The sequence below is a fragment of the Vombatus ursinus genome, unplaced genomic scaffold, assembly GCF_900497805.2.
Source record: "Vombatus ursinus unplaced genomic scaffold, bare-nosed wombat genome assembly UNPS02014789.1, whole genome shotgun sequence".
Classification (NCBI taxonomy): domain Eukaryota; kingdom Metazoa; phylum Chordata; class Mammalia; order Diprotodontia; family Vombatidae; genus Vombatus; species Vombatus ursinus.
The window spans coordinates 18373280-18388889 of record NW_020954567.1 but is presented as its reverse complement, the minus strand read 5'-3'; the positions used below and the strand labels follow the sequence as shown (position 1 = coordinate 18388889).

At 36.6% G+C, this 15610-nt stretch overlaps 1 protein-coding gene across 4 annotated transcripts in view; it reads right to left on the bottom strand.

The window, feature by feature from the left end:
• The window catches only part of RALGPS2 (Ral GEF with PH domain and SH3 binding motif 2), a 216654-nt gene that overhangs the window by 30360 nt on the left and 170684 nt on the right, over positions 1-15610 (bottom strand). For 2 of the 4 annotated variants that reach the window (XM_027868450.1, XM_027868449.1), the window contains exons 11-15: positions 11750-11817; positions 9123-9258; positions 7827-7978; positions 7040-7094; positions 629-706 (exon numbers count right to left, since the gene is read on the bottom strand). In XM_027868450.1, the coding sequence (XP_027724251.1) occupies positions 629-706; positions 7040-7094; positions 7827-7978; positions 9123-9258; positions 11750-11817 (489 nt within the window). Of the gene's footprint in view, positions 1-628; positions 707-7039; positions 7095-7826; positions 7979-9122; positions 9259-11749; positions 11818-15610 lie in introns of those variants that run through there. The other 2 variants (XM_027868451.1, XR_003569635.1) reach the window with 2 other exon arrangements.

The following is a 15610-nucleotide window of genomic DNA, read 5'->3' as shown; positions in this document are numbered from 1 at the left end:
GAGAATAATTCAGACACCATCAAATGAACAAGAAATTTAATGCTAAGAATTAACATTTGCTCTTTTGTAGTAAATATTAAGAACTGGCTCTTTCATTTATTTCTACAATTATCTATCCCGGTGCAAAAAGGAAGCTAGTTTAATTAGGATGAATGAACATGACTTTTAAGATACAATTATTGTTAGAAATATGATGGTTTTGTCAATGGCTTATCTAAATTCACCACCTAAAATTTACCTGACACCACAATTAAAAAGACAAACTGAATGTAGAAGTGTTAGCAAAGAAAACATGTTAAATGAAGCCTTACACTTAACAGCAGCTTTGTTGCCAACCTGATGACTAAAAGCATCAATAAGATCCAGGCACTAAAGATACCTACTTAAAAGCATCTTTAAGAGTTTGCCACAGAGATGTAAGATGCTAGTAATCATTTGTAGGTCAGAAGGGAGCCATGTTGCAAAATTATCTACATTAAATCATGAGAAGAAAGTTATATTGGGATTTTTGGTTAAATCTTAATCAGTGATTTGGGAAAAACAGGAATAATGTCAGACCACACCCACTTAAGCCAATCACCAACACCAGAGGGAAATTCTATGACCCCTGAGTGCAGGGGAATTGTACCTGCTGGCCTTCATGTGGCCCCGATAGCCATTTCGTGCCACTCTTGTCACCGGACCGAGAGAATGGTATAATCTGTTCCTGTTGGATTCCATTATAAATTGTATATATTACATATACTTTTATGCACACAATCATTATCAGTACCTAGAACAGTATAATAGTTTCTCCCAGTAATATAGCTGACTACTATTACAAATGGGCAGTATCTGATGAGTTCCCTCTTTTTAAAAAAGCATGCAGCATAGATTAAAAAAAAAAATCATTTATCACTGAACAGGTGATGTCAGTTCCTCTAAAAAATATTTTATGGTTTTTAATGTGACTGACAGCCATCACCAGACTTTCATCATCATAATTTTTATAAAGGATTCAAGTGTTGCAGACACACAAAGTATACCAAAAAATATAGAAACTCTTAAAAATACAACAATTAACTCCTATCATATCTCTTTGAATTCAAATTTGAGTAGTGATACCTGAATGACATGAACAGTTCATTTTTACTTTATGTCCCTATGAAGACACCTAAAATACAACAAAGCTTCCATTTAAATATGAACTACAATAGTCTTATCTATTATTTTCCTTTCAATTCCATGCTAATGGTCAAAGAAAAGTGGCCAATCATTAATAAAGCACTAAACACTGGCAGTATTTTATTTTCATATCAATAAATAGTTAAGAAGTGTTAAAACACTTTGAGACATTATTTATTCAAAATGTTATGTGATTGTTAAAAAAGGAAAAACACATCTATAAACACTGACTCCTCTCTTTGCCTGGGGAAAGTCAGAAGTAGAATTGTTAACAAATAACATTTAAAATGAAAAACATCATTTTGTTATCTTAAGCAATAGCAAATACAGGATGCAAATTTTCTTAAAGAGGAATGATTTTATGCATTAAGTTTACTATTTTGAGTGCTGCCATCCACTGTCAAGAGTCTTAGGTCTGGGTTTTTTTTTTTCTGTCTTATTTCTTCTGGGCACCATTTATTTAACCATACTCAAAATTTTTCAAGGCATGCTATATGTCTTAAACTTGGCACAATGGCAGTTGTCTTTTAGTTGCAAATGTCTGAAAAGCAAAACATTTGTCACCAAGTTTTAGAGGATTCTGAAGGTCACTCCTAGAAAGAGTACTTTCATAACGAAGCTGCCAGAATCTTTTATTACTCTAGTATCATTAGAATCATTATTACTCTAGTAATACTGTAGGTATGACCAAAAGAATCTGGAACACAGTTTTTGGTACTCCTTAAAATACTCTGTAGTCAACAGCTGATAACAAGGACTATGATTATTTTTCAAGAAGGAAAACCCAAGTTGTTAGATAACTTGTTAAATTTGGAGACAAAGTCAATGGGAACTCTTCTGCTCTTTCCTCTTAGGAAAATCTAAGCAAAAAGAGTGAAGATTAAGTGTGCAAAAGAAATAATTTAAAAATAAATAGTATAAACAAAGAAAACTGGAGGATACTAACAATTCTAAATCCAGAAGAAATGAAATATTTTGATATCCAAAACTATAACATCCCTGTAACTACCCATATCACATGTTGATTAGAAGAAATCTTTATTAACATAAGCATTAAAATTTAATTCCTCTTTCAAATTTCTTTTGCATCCTACAGGATGTTTCCTCCCAGAGAGGTCCTGGTCTCTTTCAAAATTCTTACTATCAGTTCAAATATACTTGTAAATGTAGGGAAGAAGTCAAATTTTAGTGTAAGCTGTTCTACAATTTAAACAGACACTGAAAACAATATTTGTGGCTTGTATACATTTTATTCAGAAATTATTTCAGTCGAATGCCCAGATGACTAGAAATAAGGAAAAAGCCTTAAAGGAATTTAATTCTAATATTATTATTATTCGTTATTTTTTTCACTTGAACTCAGATATAAATGTTATATTTTATGTAAATTTTATGTCATTTGCTATAGGTAGACAATTTTTTTTTTAATTTGCTGAGGCAATAGGGGTTAAGTGACTTGCCCAGGGTCACACAGCTAGAAAGTGTCAAGGGTCTGAGGCCTCATTAGAACTCAGGTCCTCCTGACTCGAGGGTTGGTGCTCTATCCACTGCACCACCTAGCTGCCCCTAGGTAGACAATTTTGATCTTTTAAATCAAATGATATAGACAACAAGAGAAGAGGGATCCCTTACACATGTAAGGGATACTACACTGCCAGTTTACATAGAGTAAATAAAAACTTTCCGTGTTACTGACAATGTTCAAATACACTTGTAAAGTTGCATTATTGATACTTCAACTTATTAAATGACACAACGCCTACCCTTGGAATAGAGGAAAGTCTGGGACTGTCTACTTTTCTGATGCCATGGCTAACATGCAGTTGGAAGGGACCGTTTAGTTTTAACCACTTTTTTTTAATATAATAAGGAAACTGAGTGATAACCAGGGATATTTATATAACACTTTAAAGTTGACAAATCACTTTACTTTATCTTGTTTGAGATTCACAACAACTCTATTTTATAGATGAGGGTGAGGTGACAGGCTTGTGGTTACCCAGCTAGTTAAGTGTCAAAGGTAGAAATGGAACCCACTCTGACCCCAGGTCCAATACTCTCTTGACCTACAGGACGTCTCTTCTCAGAAAGGACAGGTGACGTGATCAAGGTGACATAGCTAAGTTAGTGGCAATCATGACTAGAATTATCATCTTCTACTTAGAATTCAAGGGAATGCGGAAGTCATGGAAATAAAAAAAGCTGTAAAATTCAGTCTTAACTTCATGACAAATCTTACAGGGAAATTTTATTACTATTGTATCATAAATACTCACAATCAAATGCGATCTCTCCTTCCTCAGACCATTCAGGACACTCGGCATGTTCTATTTTACATTATGACTTTTAATTCAACTATACAAAGTGTCTTAAGTCAGTTTAGAATCCCTCACCCTCTTGTTCTGTTACCAAACCCCAGTCCTGGATTATTCCTACCACTGGCCTCTTTCATTCTTATTCACATGCTGCTAAACAGAACTAGGGCAAATCAGAAAATCGTGGTGACTAGGTCCATAATAAATTTATCTTACATGATCTTAATGGCAGCAAGTCAATCCTTTTACATCTCCCTAATCAGTCTATTACCCTACTGCTCACAGTAGCTACCCCAAACATTCTCATACTGCCCTTTCAACCTTTCAGCAGAGAACTTCAATCCCTATGTCCCTGAAGAAACTAAGGCCAATCACTGAAGGCTTCTCCTCATCCCTTAGTCTTCACTTCAAACCACTCAGTTACTTCCCTTTGAGAGCTCTTTGTTCATGCTTCTCCCATAAGGTGGGTCCCTTCTTTTTGCCAATGCACCCTTGATCTCACTATATCACCTGTTCTCCAGCAGACTACCTTACTAGCATCTCCATCCCCTCTCTAATCGTCAACTTTTCCCTACTAAGTGGCCTGCGGTTCCCCTGCTGCCCATAAATTCACCTATAAACCTTCCCTTGATCCAATCACGCCTGCTAGCTACTGGCCTTTATCCCTCCTCCCTTTCATGGCTAACCTCCTTGAGAATTACACCGAGTCTCAAAGGGATGCTGTGACGAATGCACTTAGCCCAGTGCCTGGCACATGGTAGGCTTTCAGTAAATGCTTGTTCTCTCCCGTTTCCCCTACTCTCTTCTAAACTCCCTTCAAGTCTGGTTTCCTCCCTCATCTACACGTCTTTTTCATTTTCAAAAAACTCCCATCCCTCCCTACGAGGTGCTGTCCTCTATCTCTTCTCCCTTTTCTAGCTAACCTCCTTGAGAAGACTGTGTACAATCAATGCCTCCACTTCATTTCCTCCAACTTCCCTTCTTACTTTTCTGCAGTCTGGCTGCTAACTCAATTGAAACTGCTCTCCAAAGTTACTAGCATTCTCTTACCTGACAAATCGAATGGCTTTTTCTCAATCCTCATCCTTGACTTCTCTAGTATTTGATGGGAACTGCCCTCTTTTCTTTGATATTCTTCTAAGTTTTTATGATACTGCTCGTCTAATTTTCCTCTTTGCCAGATCTTCATCCAGGCCACACCTGAACTGTAGGTTCCTCAGAACTCTGTCCCAGGCCCTCTTCTCCTTTCCCTCCACTTCTATGAAGATAATTCTCACATTTATTTGTGCAACCCTAACCTTCTTTCTGACCTCCAACTGGACGCCTCATTGGGATCTTAAGTTCAACATGTCCAAAACTGAACTCATTACCTTTCTCCCTCAAACTTTCCTATTATTGTCAAGAGTACCATCATCCCACCAGGCATCTGGGCCCACAACCTAGGCGTTATCTTTGTCTTCTCAATCACTCCCACCTGCCATAACCAACGTTGCCAAGTCCTGTCATTTCCTACTTCATAGTGTCTCTAGCACAAGCCCCCCTTTTTTTTCCTGACACTGCCACCACCATGGTCTAGTCCATTCTCTACCCAATTGTCAAATTACCTTCCTAAAGTGAAAGTCTGACCATGTTACCTCCTTACTCAGTAGCTCCCTATCACCTCCCAGATCAAATGTAAAATTCTGTTTGATTTTTAAAGCCCTCCATAACCTGGTCCCTTCCTATCTTTCTAGTCTCACTCCTCAATTCCCTACTTAGCCTTCCCCATGCACTTGCCAGCCCATAACACTGCCTACCTTGTTGGCTCCATGCATTTTTACTTGCAGTCCTGCATACCTGGAATACTCTCCCACCTCATCTTCACCTCCTAATTTCCTGCCTTCCTTCATATCTCATCCAAAGTCCCACCTTCTCAAGAAGCCTTCCCACTCCCCCTCAATGCTAATGACTCCTTTCTCTTATCTCTAATTTATCTTAAATATACCTTGTTTAGATATAGTTAGTTGCATGTTGTCTCCCCCATTTGATTGTAAGCTCCCTGAGATCAAGAACAGCCTTTTTGGGGGTATCTCTAGCACTTAGCATAGTGCCTAGCACAAAGTAGGTGCTTAATAAATGCTAGTTGACTAACTCACCATTCAACTGAAACTGTCCTCTCCAAAGTTATCAATGACGCTTAATTGCCATATCTAATGGCCTTTTCTCAATCTTCATTCTTCTAAACTCGCTACAGCATTTGACAATGTCAATCACTTTCTTCCGCTGGCTATTCTTCTCCTATTTAATTTTTCATAACACTAAGCTTTCTTGGTTCTCCTCCTACTTGTTGAATTGCTTTTTCTCAGTTTTCTTTGATGATTCTTCAAACAGGTCACACCCATTTATATCTTGGGGGATCCCTGAGGCTCTGTCCTTCAGTCTGGGCCCTCTTCTCCCTGTACTGTTATCTAGATTGGTGATCTCATTTGGCTCCCATGGAGCCAACTTATAATCTTTATAAATATGATTCTGAGAACTATATATGCTGCCCTACTTCCTCTCTTGAGCTCTAATCCACATCACCAACTGCCTTTTGGAAATCTCAAGCTCAACATATCCAAAACAGAACTCATTATCTCCCCTCCACCAACTTTCCTATTACTTTTAAGGCACCCACGATTCTCTTAGTCACCAAGGATCCCAACTTTGCCATCCTCATTTCTTTCTCTCCCTCAGAGACAATCTGCTGTGAAGTCTTGTTTCTATCACCACATTATCTTTTGTATGAGCCCCTTTCTCTTTATGTAAATAGCTACTACCTAATTCGGGCCCTCAACTCTTGAATGGACTGTTGCAATATCCTACCAACCAGTTTCTCTGCTTCAAGTGTCTCCTACAATCCATCTTCCAATCTACTGCCAGAGTGATTTTCCTAAAGTGTAGGTGTGACCATGTTATCCCTTTAACTCTATAAATTCTAGTGACTCTTCATTACCTCGATGATCAGCTAGAAAACCTGTTTGGCAGTCAAAGCCCTGAACAACCTGGACCCTTCCTATCTTTCTGATCTTTTATTTTATTCTTTTCCAAGTATTCTACAGGACAGCAAAACTGGGTTATTTACTGTTTCTCCACACACAATATTCCATCTCTTGACTTTTCATCTTTCCTTCCTCACCTCTGTTACTACCTGCCTTCCTTCAAAGACTCAGCTCAAATCTCACCTTCTTCAAGAGGCCTTTCCCAGTCGCCCCCAGCTGCTTCCCTCTGAGGTCATCTTCCATTTATACACTCTCTCTATCTTATACAGAAAGTAAACTGGAGCAGGGACTATCTTTTAAGTCCCCAAGAGAATGCTTTCTACATACTGGGTGTCTCAAAAATGAATATATGTTTGGCAAATGAGTGATTGGTGAATTCACTTAATGAAAAAAGTTCATATGGAGATAAATCTAACTTTACTACTTAAAATTACAGACCTCTAACACCAATTGCTACAGCTTAATGTGAATCTATAGGGACATATTATAAGTGAACAGACAAATTCAATTCAGAGCTTTCAAATAAGCACTTTGTCTTACCTTTCAAAGGCAGGCCATGAGGTCTCTTCACTAAGCTCAGACCCATCACTGCTACCTAAAACCAAAAATTATTAGTCTGATTTTTTTTTTTTAACAAACAAGTTTTCATCCAGTTTGAATATAATCATCATCATTTTCAATTATATAATGCCAGGTACTGTGCTAAGTGCTTTACAAATGTTTTATTTGCTCACAACAACTTTGTGAGGTAGGTCCTACTATTATCACCATTTTACAGTTGAGGAAACTGAGGCAGGCAGATATTATGCGATTTGCCCAGGGTCACACAACTAATAAGTATCTGAAGACTGTTTTGAACTCAGGGCATCCTGACTCAAGGCACAGAGCTCTATCCACTGCTCCCTTTAGTTGCCTACAGAATAAATTCTCTAATTGCGGTCATAAAATGAATACTAGCACCCACATATCCCAGTATACCTCCAAAAATAAACTGATGATACTGCGTGAATTTGTTAAAATATTAGCATACAAGTTTTATACAGAGAATATATAAATGATGTAAAAGAAAATTTGGACTCACTCTCATTTTCAGACATTTTAATTTCTGTATCAAGTAATTTATTTTGAACAATTAAAATTTGAGCCTTTTATACCATAACTTACTATGTGAACAGGGAAAATATAAAAATAATTTTTAACAATGATCATAATTAAGTTTGTGGAAGCCACTTGACTCCTCTTTGGTTCAAGGTCAATTGAACTTAAATTCCAAGAAAAACTCTTGATGAGTATATTTTGTAATGATTCTGAAGGGCATATTCCTTACCTATTGATATTCCACTAGACAAAGTAGAGCTTTCAGCCTGTCCTCGGGATGGTGCATGGGGCTCCATGACACTGTCATCCAGTAGATGTCTTGGCCCTGCATTGGGGAATGTTGCACTCTTAAATTCTGCTGTGTTCATTTTATGAATGAAACTGGAAAGAGAAAAAATTAGTCTTGTATTTTATTACACTTACTTTAGGGCAATGCAGACAGAACATTTAAGTTGTATTTGCACACATTACCAGAAGTTAACTTATTTGACTTATTCTTATAAAAAAGAAAACAGTTACAACCACAGAAAATTATATACTTATACAAATAAGAATAACAGATCAGGAAAGTGGAAAGAACACTGGTGGTAGTCAGTGGGTTCAATCCCACCTCTAATACTACCTATGTGACCTCAGACAAGTCATTTAATTTCCACAGGACTCCATTTCCTCATCTGTAAAATAAGTTGGGATAGACAGCCTCTTAGGACCCCTTCCAGCCCTAGGTTATGATTTTATAAGTCTCTGGCTCTATTAAAGACCAAGGAAAAGAACTGTTGAAAAAGGGTAACATCTATCTATTTAACAAAGCAAAACAAAACAAAAATTTTAAAAAAGATGCTTTAAATGTACTTCAACTTGAAACTTAGATTCACTTTTATTTTGAATGATTTTATCCAAATAATTTTATAACAGCACTTGAAGGGGCTAGGGAGGGGAAGGTGGGGTATATAATAAAAAATTTGCAAAAGCTATACCAGGGCTGAATAATGAGTCCAAATCCCAAAGGCAAATATTCTGGAATAAATGAGAACCAGATTCCCTTTTCTTTTAACATTTAGCAATAAAACTGAAAATTCTCCAGCCTGAGATCATAATTTAAGATGATTTGTTTTGGTTGAGAAGGAAAATGACATGTATGAAACTGACATAATCTACAGGCTGAGATTTTTAAGAAAACAAATCTGTAATTGATGAGGAAATATTTGCTGGGATTTTATTTGTATCAGGTTATCTGCACAAGTACATTCCTTGTAAAGAAATTAAAATTTTTTTATTGAATGTCTTTTTAAGAGAATTGTTTTTGAATTGAGAATACCTACCTCAAAACATATGTGCATACATCAGTAAGAAATTTTTTATCAAATTTAGGCAAACTGGGAAAGTAAAAATTTTAGGCAAACTAAACTTCTGATGCAGAAATCTGAAATTTTGGTAATTCATGTGCAAGAAAACTAATGATCACAGAAAATAAGTCTAACTGATAAGCAATTTTAATTATCTGAATGTTTAAAAAAATGCTAACTTATAACCAAGGCTATGGCACTTCCTGTGTCCATGTGGTATCAGATTCCTAGGTGATGGAGGTGTTTGTGGTAGCAAGGCTCCTTCTGCTGCTATGATTTTTCTTCCACCTTGTGGAGATGCTCCTACTTCAGGACCTATGGTTTAGAGAAAAAAAAAGCCATTTCCAAGGATGTGTTTCCATAAACAACATTTCACAAGATAACATAATGATACTATTGGGTCTCATAAAACATGCAAGATTTGGCTTAAAATATTGATGTCAATTGCATTTTATTGATTAGGAATTATCAGTCTATCCTCTATTCTAATCTTGAACAGGTTTATGTCTACCATACATTCCAAATGAGAAAACACAGAATACATACACCAGTTACTTTAAAAAATATAATTATGCTATATTATATGAGAATCCTGGCTAGTGGAGAAGTTGAGGCTGTGGACTGTTTGAACTGGAGAGTTCAAATAGTACGAAAGAGCTAAATCAATCTGGTGTCCACACTAAGTCAGACCCCAGTTTGGTGAAGCCCTGAGTGTGGGAAGCTGCCAGGTTGCCTAAAGAGGGGATGCACAGCCCAGAGCAGAATTAGAGCAAATCAAAACACCTATGTCAATCAGCAGTGCGATCAGGCCCATGAGTGGCCAATGCACTTTCAAACTAGGAGAGATAGGGAGCCAATCTCAAACAAAACAAAACAAAACAAAACAAAACAAAACAAAACAGACAAGGAGTATCATCTGAGGGTCAGTACTACCTAAATAAAAGTAGCTACATCAGGGCAATAAATGTTAGATGGCGAGGATTATAACACTGCTCAAAAAATTACTTTTGGTTGATGATGGAGTAGCATTGGACCTAGATTCAAGAACACCTGATTCTGGCCTCAGACATTTTACTAGTTGTGTGATCCTAGGCAAGTCACTTTACCTTGCTTTCCCTCAGTTTCTTCATCTGGAAAATGGGGATAATAATAGCATCTACCTTCCAGGGTTGTTGAGAAGATAAATATCTGTAAAGGGCTTTGCAATCCTTGAAGTGCTATATAAATGCTAGCTATTACTTAAATTTAAATATAAATTAATGTTGGATCTTTTCAATTATACGAGGGACAAGATGAAAAACTAACCATTATTAAGAAAATAATTCAGGACTATTTACATTTCCATATCAAAACTTCCAGCTGGAAAAAGAAACACAAACTATTCAAAACATCATGATGGCTACTAAAATTTAACAGTATATGCTTTGAATGTATTATTAACTTTTTAAAAGAGAAAGGCATAATGCTTATTTTATATAAATTGGTATTTGTTGCATTTGTTGAGTGAGGACGACCTGAACCCAAGGCTTGCCCATGATGGGTACTGGCTGTGTGATCAAGGGGAAGTCACTCGTGTGTGCTCTTCAGGCAACTTCTTAAGACTAAGACTAAGGTGCTTACTCCTGGTGGATCTGCAGGGGCCAGGGGATTTCCTCACTAGGGAGGAAAAATAAAATAAAAAAAAACCTTCCATATATTTTAAGGAAAAAATTCTTGGTATCAGAACACTTTTTAAAATTCAGAGGCAGGAGTTTCCCTTGAGGATGCTTCAATAAGGAATCAGTGGGCCCCATTTTCTCTCCAAGTGGAGTACTAAATATGTTCAAATTGGAAGGGTTTAGGGGGACGAGAAACTCAAAACAATAAGACAAACCAAACTATGTATTTTTAGGAAAAAAGATCATATCCTAACAAAAAAAATGTTTAGGATACTTAGAGCTTTCTTGTTAAGCTACTTTACATTTTCTGTACAGTATACCAGAATCTCATGTAATTGGTTTTTTTTTTAAATTAAGTACAATACCCACACAAAGGACTAGTAACTCTGAAGTCTGACTTTATTTTAATTACATACTATATATTTTGTATGATCACATAACACAATATACTCAGTACATGGAGGATAATACAAGTAGAGGATTATAAAAACCTAATCCCTGAATTTATTGAAATTTGTAATTAAAATTCACCACTTAGTTCAGCATTACATAAATAAGAAGAATGAGTGATTTCATTATCGAGGGAAATCACTAACTAGAACTTAGTAGGCAAGTCCTAGTAAATTATTCCAGTCACAGAGATCTAAAGTGATTTCCCCAGGAAGACATAGATAGCAAGTATCTAAGGTGGGATTTGAACTCAGCTCCTATGGATAAACCCAGCACATAATATCCATTATGTTGCTACTATCTGTAGACTACGATTACTCTGTATGTTTTTTTAAAAAGGATATTAAAATTAAGTCTGCACACCAACTTTCCATAATTATTAAATGTAATGACTTCTGTTTGGATGGGTAAGGAAGGCTAGTTGGTTTCTCTAGAAATTACTGTCGTCAAAACTGCAGGTTTCTAAAACATTTTCTTATACATGTTTTGTCTCTTCTACTACTTACAAATTCAGAATAATATACATAACAATAAAAATTTGTTGATCAAAAGAAAAACTAAGCATAAACGAGCACAAATTTCAGCATACGTTATAAAATTTGCTAATTATTATTTATCTTGTAATAAAGAACTTTTTTATTAGGAGAAGAAGACAATGCTATTTCACTTCTTGATTATGAAAGAAAATTCGACATTACCTACTAAATCTTCTCTGGAAGCAGCAGAACGCGGTGCGCTTGTTCCTGGCTCTATCTTTAATGAAAGCCTATATTGAAAGAAGAAACCAACAAAATCTGCGTAAAATAATGACAAATGACCTCAAAGATAAACATTTATGAAATAAACTTTTGATGTTACATTTCTAAAAATATTTTTACAAAATAATTCCCACAATTTACTTATTTACCTCTCCAATAAATTACACACACACACACACACACACACACACACACACACACAGTCCAGGTTGTTCTAAGGATAAAATGAGGTTGTATTCGTAAACTGCTAAGCACAGTGCCTAGCACATAGTAGGTGCTAGGCAAACGCTAACTATGATGATGTTTGTGCCATGAAATAATGTCTTATTGAGAGATTTGTAGAATTTTCTTTTTTTTTGTATCTTTAAGATTAAGACTGATAATCTTTTATCTAGGATGAAAGGTAAGATTTACAAGGATTCTATCAACTGGGAATCTTTATCAATTTGTGTTTCTATACTCTGCTGGTAAAATGATATCCAGATATTTTTTTTTCCCTGATGTTAATGATTATGAGCATGAGGAAGCAAAAGATGCCTAGGTCATCTGTAAAGAATATTCCCAGGTGGCAGAATAGGAAACAAAATGATCTCTAAGATAAGGTCCATATTTTTCATCTCTAAGATAAGTCAGTCAACACACATAAGATCTACTTCAAGGCAGATTTTCAAATCTTGGAGATCATCTCTAGAAAACTCTAAGGCTTCTTGTTTTTAAGCTAAAATACAATGCTACCTGACTTCTCTGGAATCACCAGAAATAAAGTGTTCTACAGTACTGAATTTTACAAGTAACTGTTATTTAGTTCCCTAAGTGCAAAACCCTTTTATTTAAAACCATTTTGTATGGAAATAATTTTAAAATGCATTAAATAGTTCCGTGCCTTATGACGAGAATACATTAGGTATCATTTAATTTTTGTTCATAGAAGTGACTGAGTCCAACACCCTCATTTTACAGATAAGGAAACCGAGGCCCAGAAAAATGAAGTGACGTGCCCAAGGTCACACAGGTATCAAGTCTTTGAGGCAGGATATGAACCTAGGTATTCCTAACACCAAGTCTAAAACCTTCTACAATATACCATGATGGCATTCATAGTTCATTAACTTTGTCAACTGTCCTGATTTCCTTATGTTCTACTGAGGTTCACAGGGCTGTCTGCCCCCTGAATAAATGTCAGAAATCGCTATGACTTCTGGCTTCATAGGTATACTTTTTATATTATCTGTTTTGTCCCATCCATTAGCTGTCACTCCTTATTGATGTTAATGTGGAAAAAAACTGAGGCCATTTGCTAAGAGCTTCATTTTCTCTTCTCCTCCTCATCTCAACATCACTTAAGATATTGTGGCCATCTATCTCCTCCCTTCTTCCACCTCACATGAAGATGGAGCCCTTCCCCTTAACAAGGCCAACCTCACTATCAGTAGTCTCGATCCCTCTTCTCATATTCCCCAACAGATTGTCTTCATTATCATCCCCACTCTCTTTGGAATCATCAATCTCTTCTTAGTGACTACGCTGCCTACAAATATACCCTCATCTCTCCCATTCCTAAAAACTCATAGGTGATTCTACCATTCCTGCTATTCATATCATCTCCCTTTTCTCCTCAGTTAAACTCCTTGAGAAAGGAGTTTACACTAAGTGACTCTACTTCCTCTCTTATTTATTCTTGATTAAATCCTCTTCAATCTTGTTTCCAGCTTCACTAGTCTACTGAAACCGCTCTCTACAGTTACAACGATCTCTCAGTGAACAACTCTGCCTTTTCTCACGCCTCATCCTCCTTGAGTTCTCTGTAAAAAATCACCTTCTTCCCCTGGGTTTTCGCACTGGTTCCTCCTGTCTGCCTGACTGATCCTTATTCCAGTCCACCTTCCACTCAGTTGCCAGAGTGATCTTCCTAAAACCTCAGTCAGTAAACTCCAGTGGTTTCCTATTATCTCCAGGATTAACTATAACGTCCTCTGGAATTTAAAAGTCTGTGCAAGCTGGCCTCTTCCTGCTCTATCAGTTTTCTCACACTTTACTACTCACTACTTAGCACTCACTTTACAGTTCAGTGATACAGGGGTACTTGGTGTTTTTGGGGGGTGATCTGCATATGACCACCCAACTTTGTGTTTTGCATGGATGTCTTCTATTCCTGGGATGTTCTCTCTTTACATCCAACTCTTAGCTTCCCTGACTTCCTTTAAGCCTCAACTCTAATCCCAACTTCTGCAGGTCTTTTCTAGTATCCTTAAAGAATGAAGGCAGGCAGGCAGGCAGGCAATACTCATTTACTACGTGCTACTGTACTAAGTACTGGGGATACAAACACAAGCAAAAAGACAGTCCCTATCCTCAAGGACTTTACATTCTAATGGAGAAAGAAAACACATGGGAGAAGGGTAAGAGGAAAAGGATGAAAGTACCTGATACAGGGGGGGCATGGTTTTCAAGTATGGAAGCCAGAAACAGGAGCCAGAGAGGGATGAAGGCCTGCCTGGGCCCCTCTGCAAAATGAAGGCTCCAGGAGGAGCTCATCAATGGGAGAAGGGGACTAGCCTTAAAAGAGGGAAGGATGTTCCAGGTTAAGAAGGCCATAATGGCAGTAGGTAAGCTTCAGGATGAGAAAGCACGGTTTGGAAGTTCAAGAGTCAGAAATAGGGCCAGAAAAGAAAGGAAGTTGTTCCTTGTGCCTTCCACTTAGAGATTAACTGTCATTTATTACATAAATATCTTTTCTATACCTAGTTATTGCATGTGGTCTCACTCATCATACTGTGAGGTCTCTGAAGGCAGGTAATTTTTTTTGCTTTTCTTTGTACCTCCTGTGCTTAGCACAGCACTTGGTACATAATAAACAAATAATATATGCTTGCTGACTTACTGACTCAATGAATCTGCTGGGGGCATCTCCCTCTTTCTCCAATTAAAGTAGCTAAACTGATAATTTGGGTCAGTTTATTGACTCGAGGCAGCACAGCATAATGGACAAAGAAGTGGTCTTAAAGTCTGGCAAATTTAGGTTCAAGCTTTACCTCTGATCCATCCTGGCTGTGTGACCCTGGGAAAGTTACTACTCTTAGTGCTTTAGGCAACTCTCTTAAGTTGCAGAGAAGAAGTCCCTCACCTGGAATTCCCTATACCAATGAAATTATAAGTCTAGTCCCTATCTCCTCTGATGGTGATCTTTTTTGGAATCAGATTTACTAATAACTACTTGTTATCTACTAATATTCTTTCATTTGCTGGTTTGGAAATTCAGTAACGATTTTCTTTTTAGCAAAAGCAAAATTATGATGAATTAAAATCAACTGAATACTATGTTACTGTACTGAGGAAAGAGGAACTTCCTGTCCTCTATATCTCTGCAAATATTTTAAAGAATTTAATATCACCGTCATACAGCTTTTAACAAAAACTTTTCTTGAGCCAAACAACACAAAAAACTTTCATAAATTTTAGATCACTTTTACCCCCCCCCCTTTTTAAATAAACCACAACTAAAGATTCCATGTTTACTTTTGGGATGCCAAATACCTTTCCACAACTTTAGAAATTGTAAATACATTTAATGAAGTTACTACAGATCATAAAAGACATTCATTATTTTAAGGGTAGGCATTAGTGGTTACTTGAAAAACTTTTAACCTTTCACTAAGATTATTATTATTCACATATATGTACATATATACATGTATATACACATACACATAATTTCACCCACAATGCTCTAAAAATCTTGAGGTAAATGAACACAGATGCCAATAATTATTACCATGTGAAGGCATAGAATGGCATAAGCAA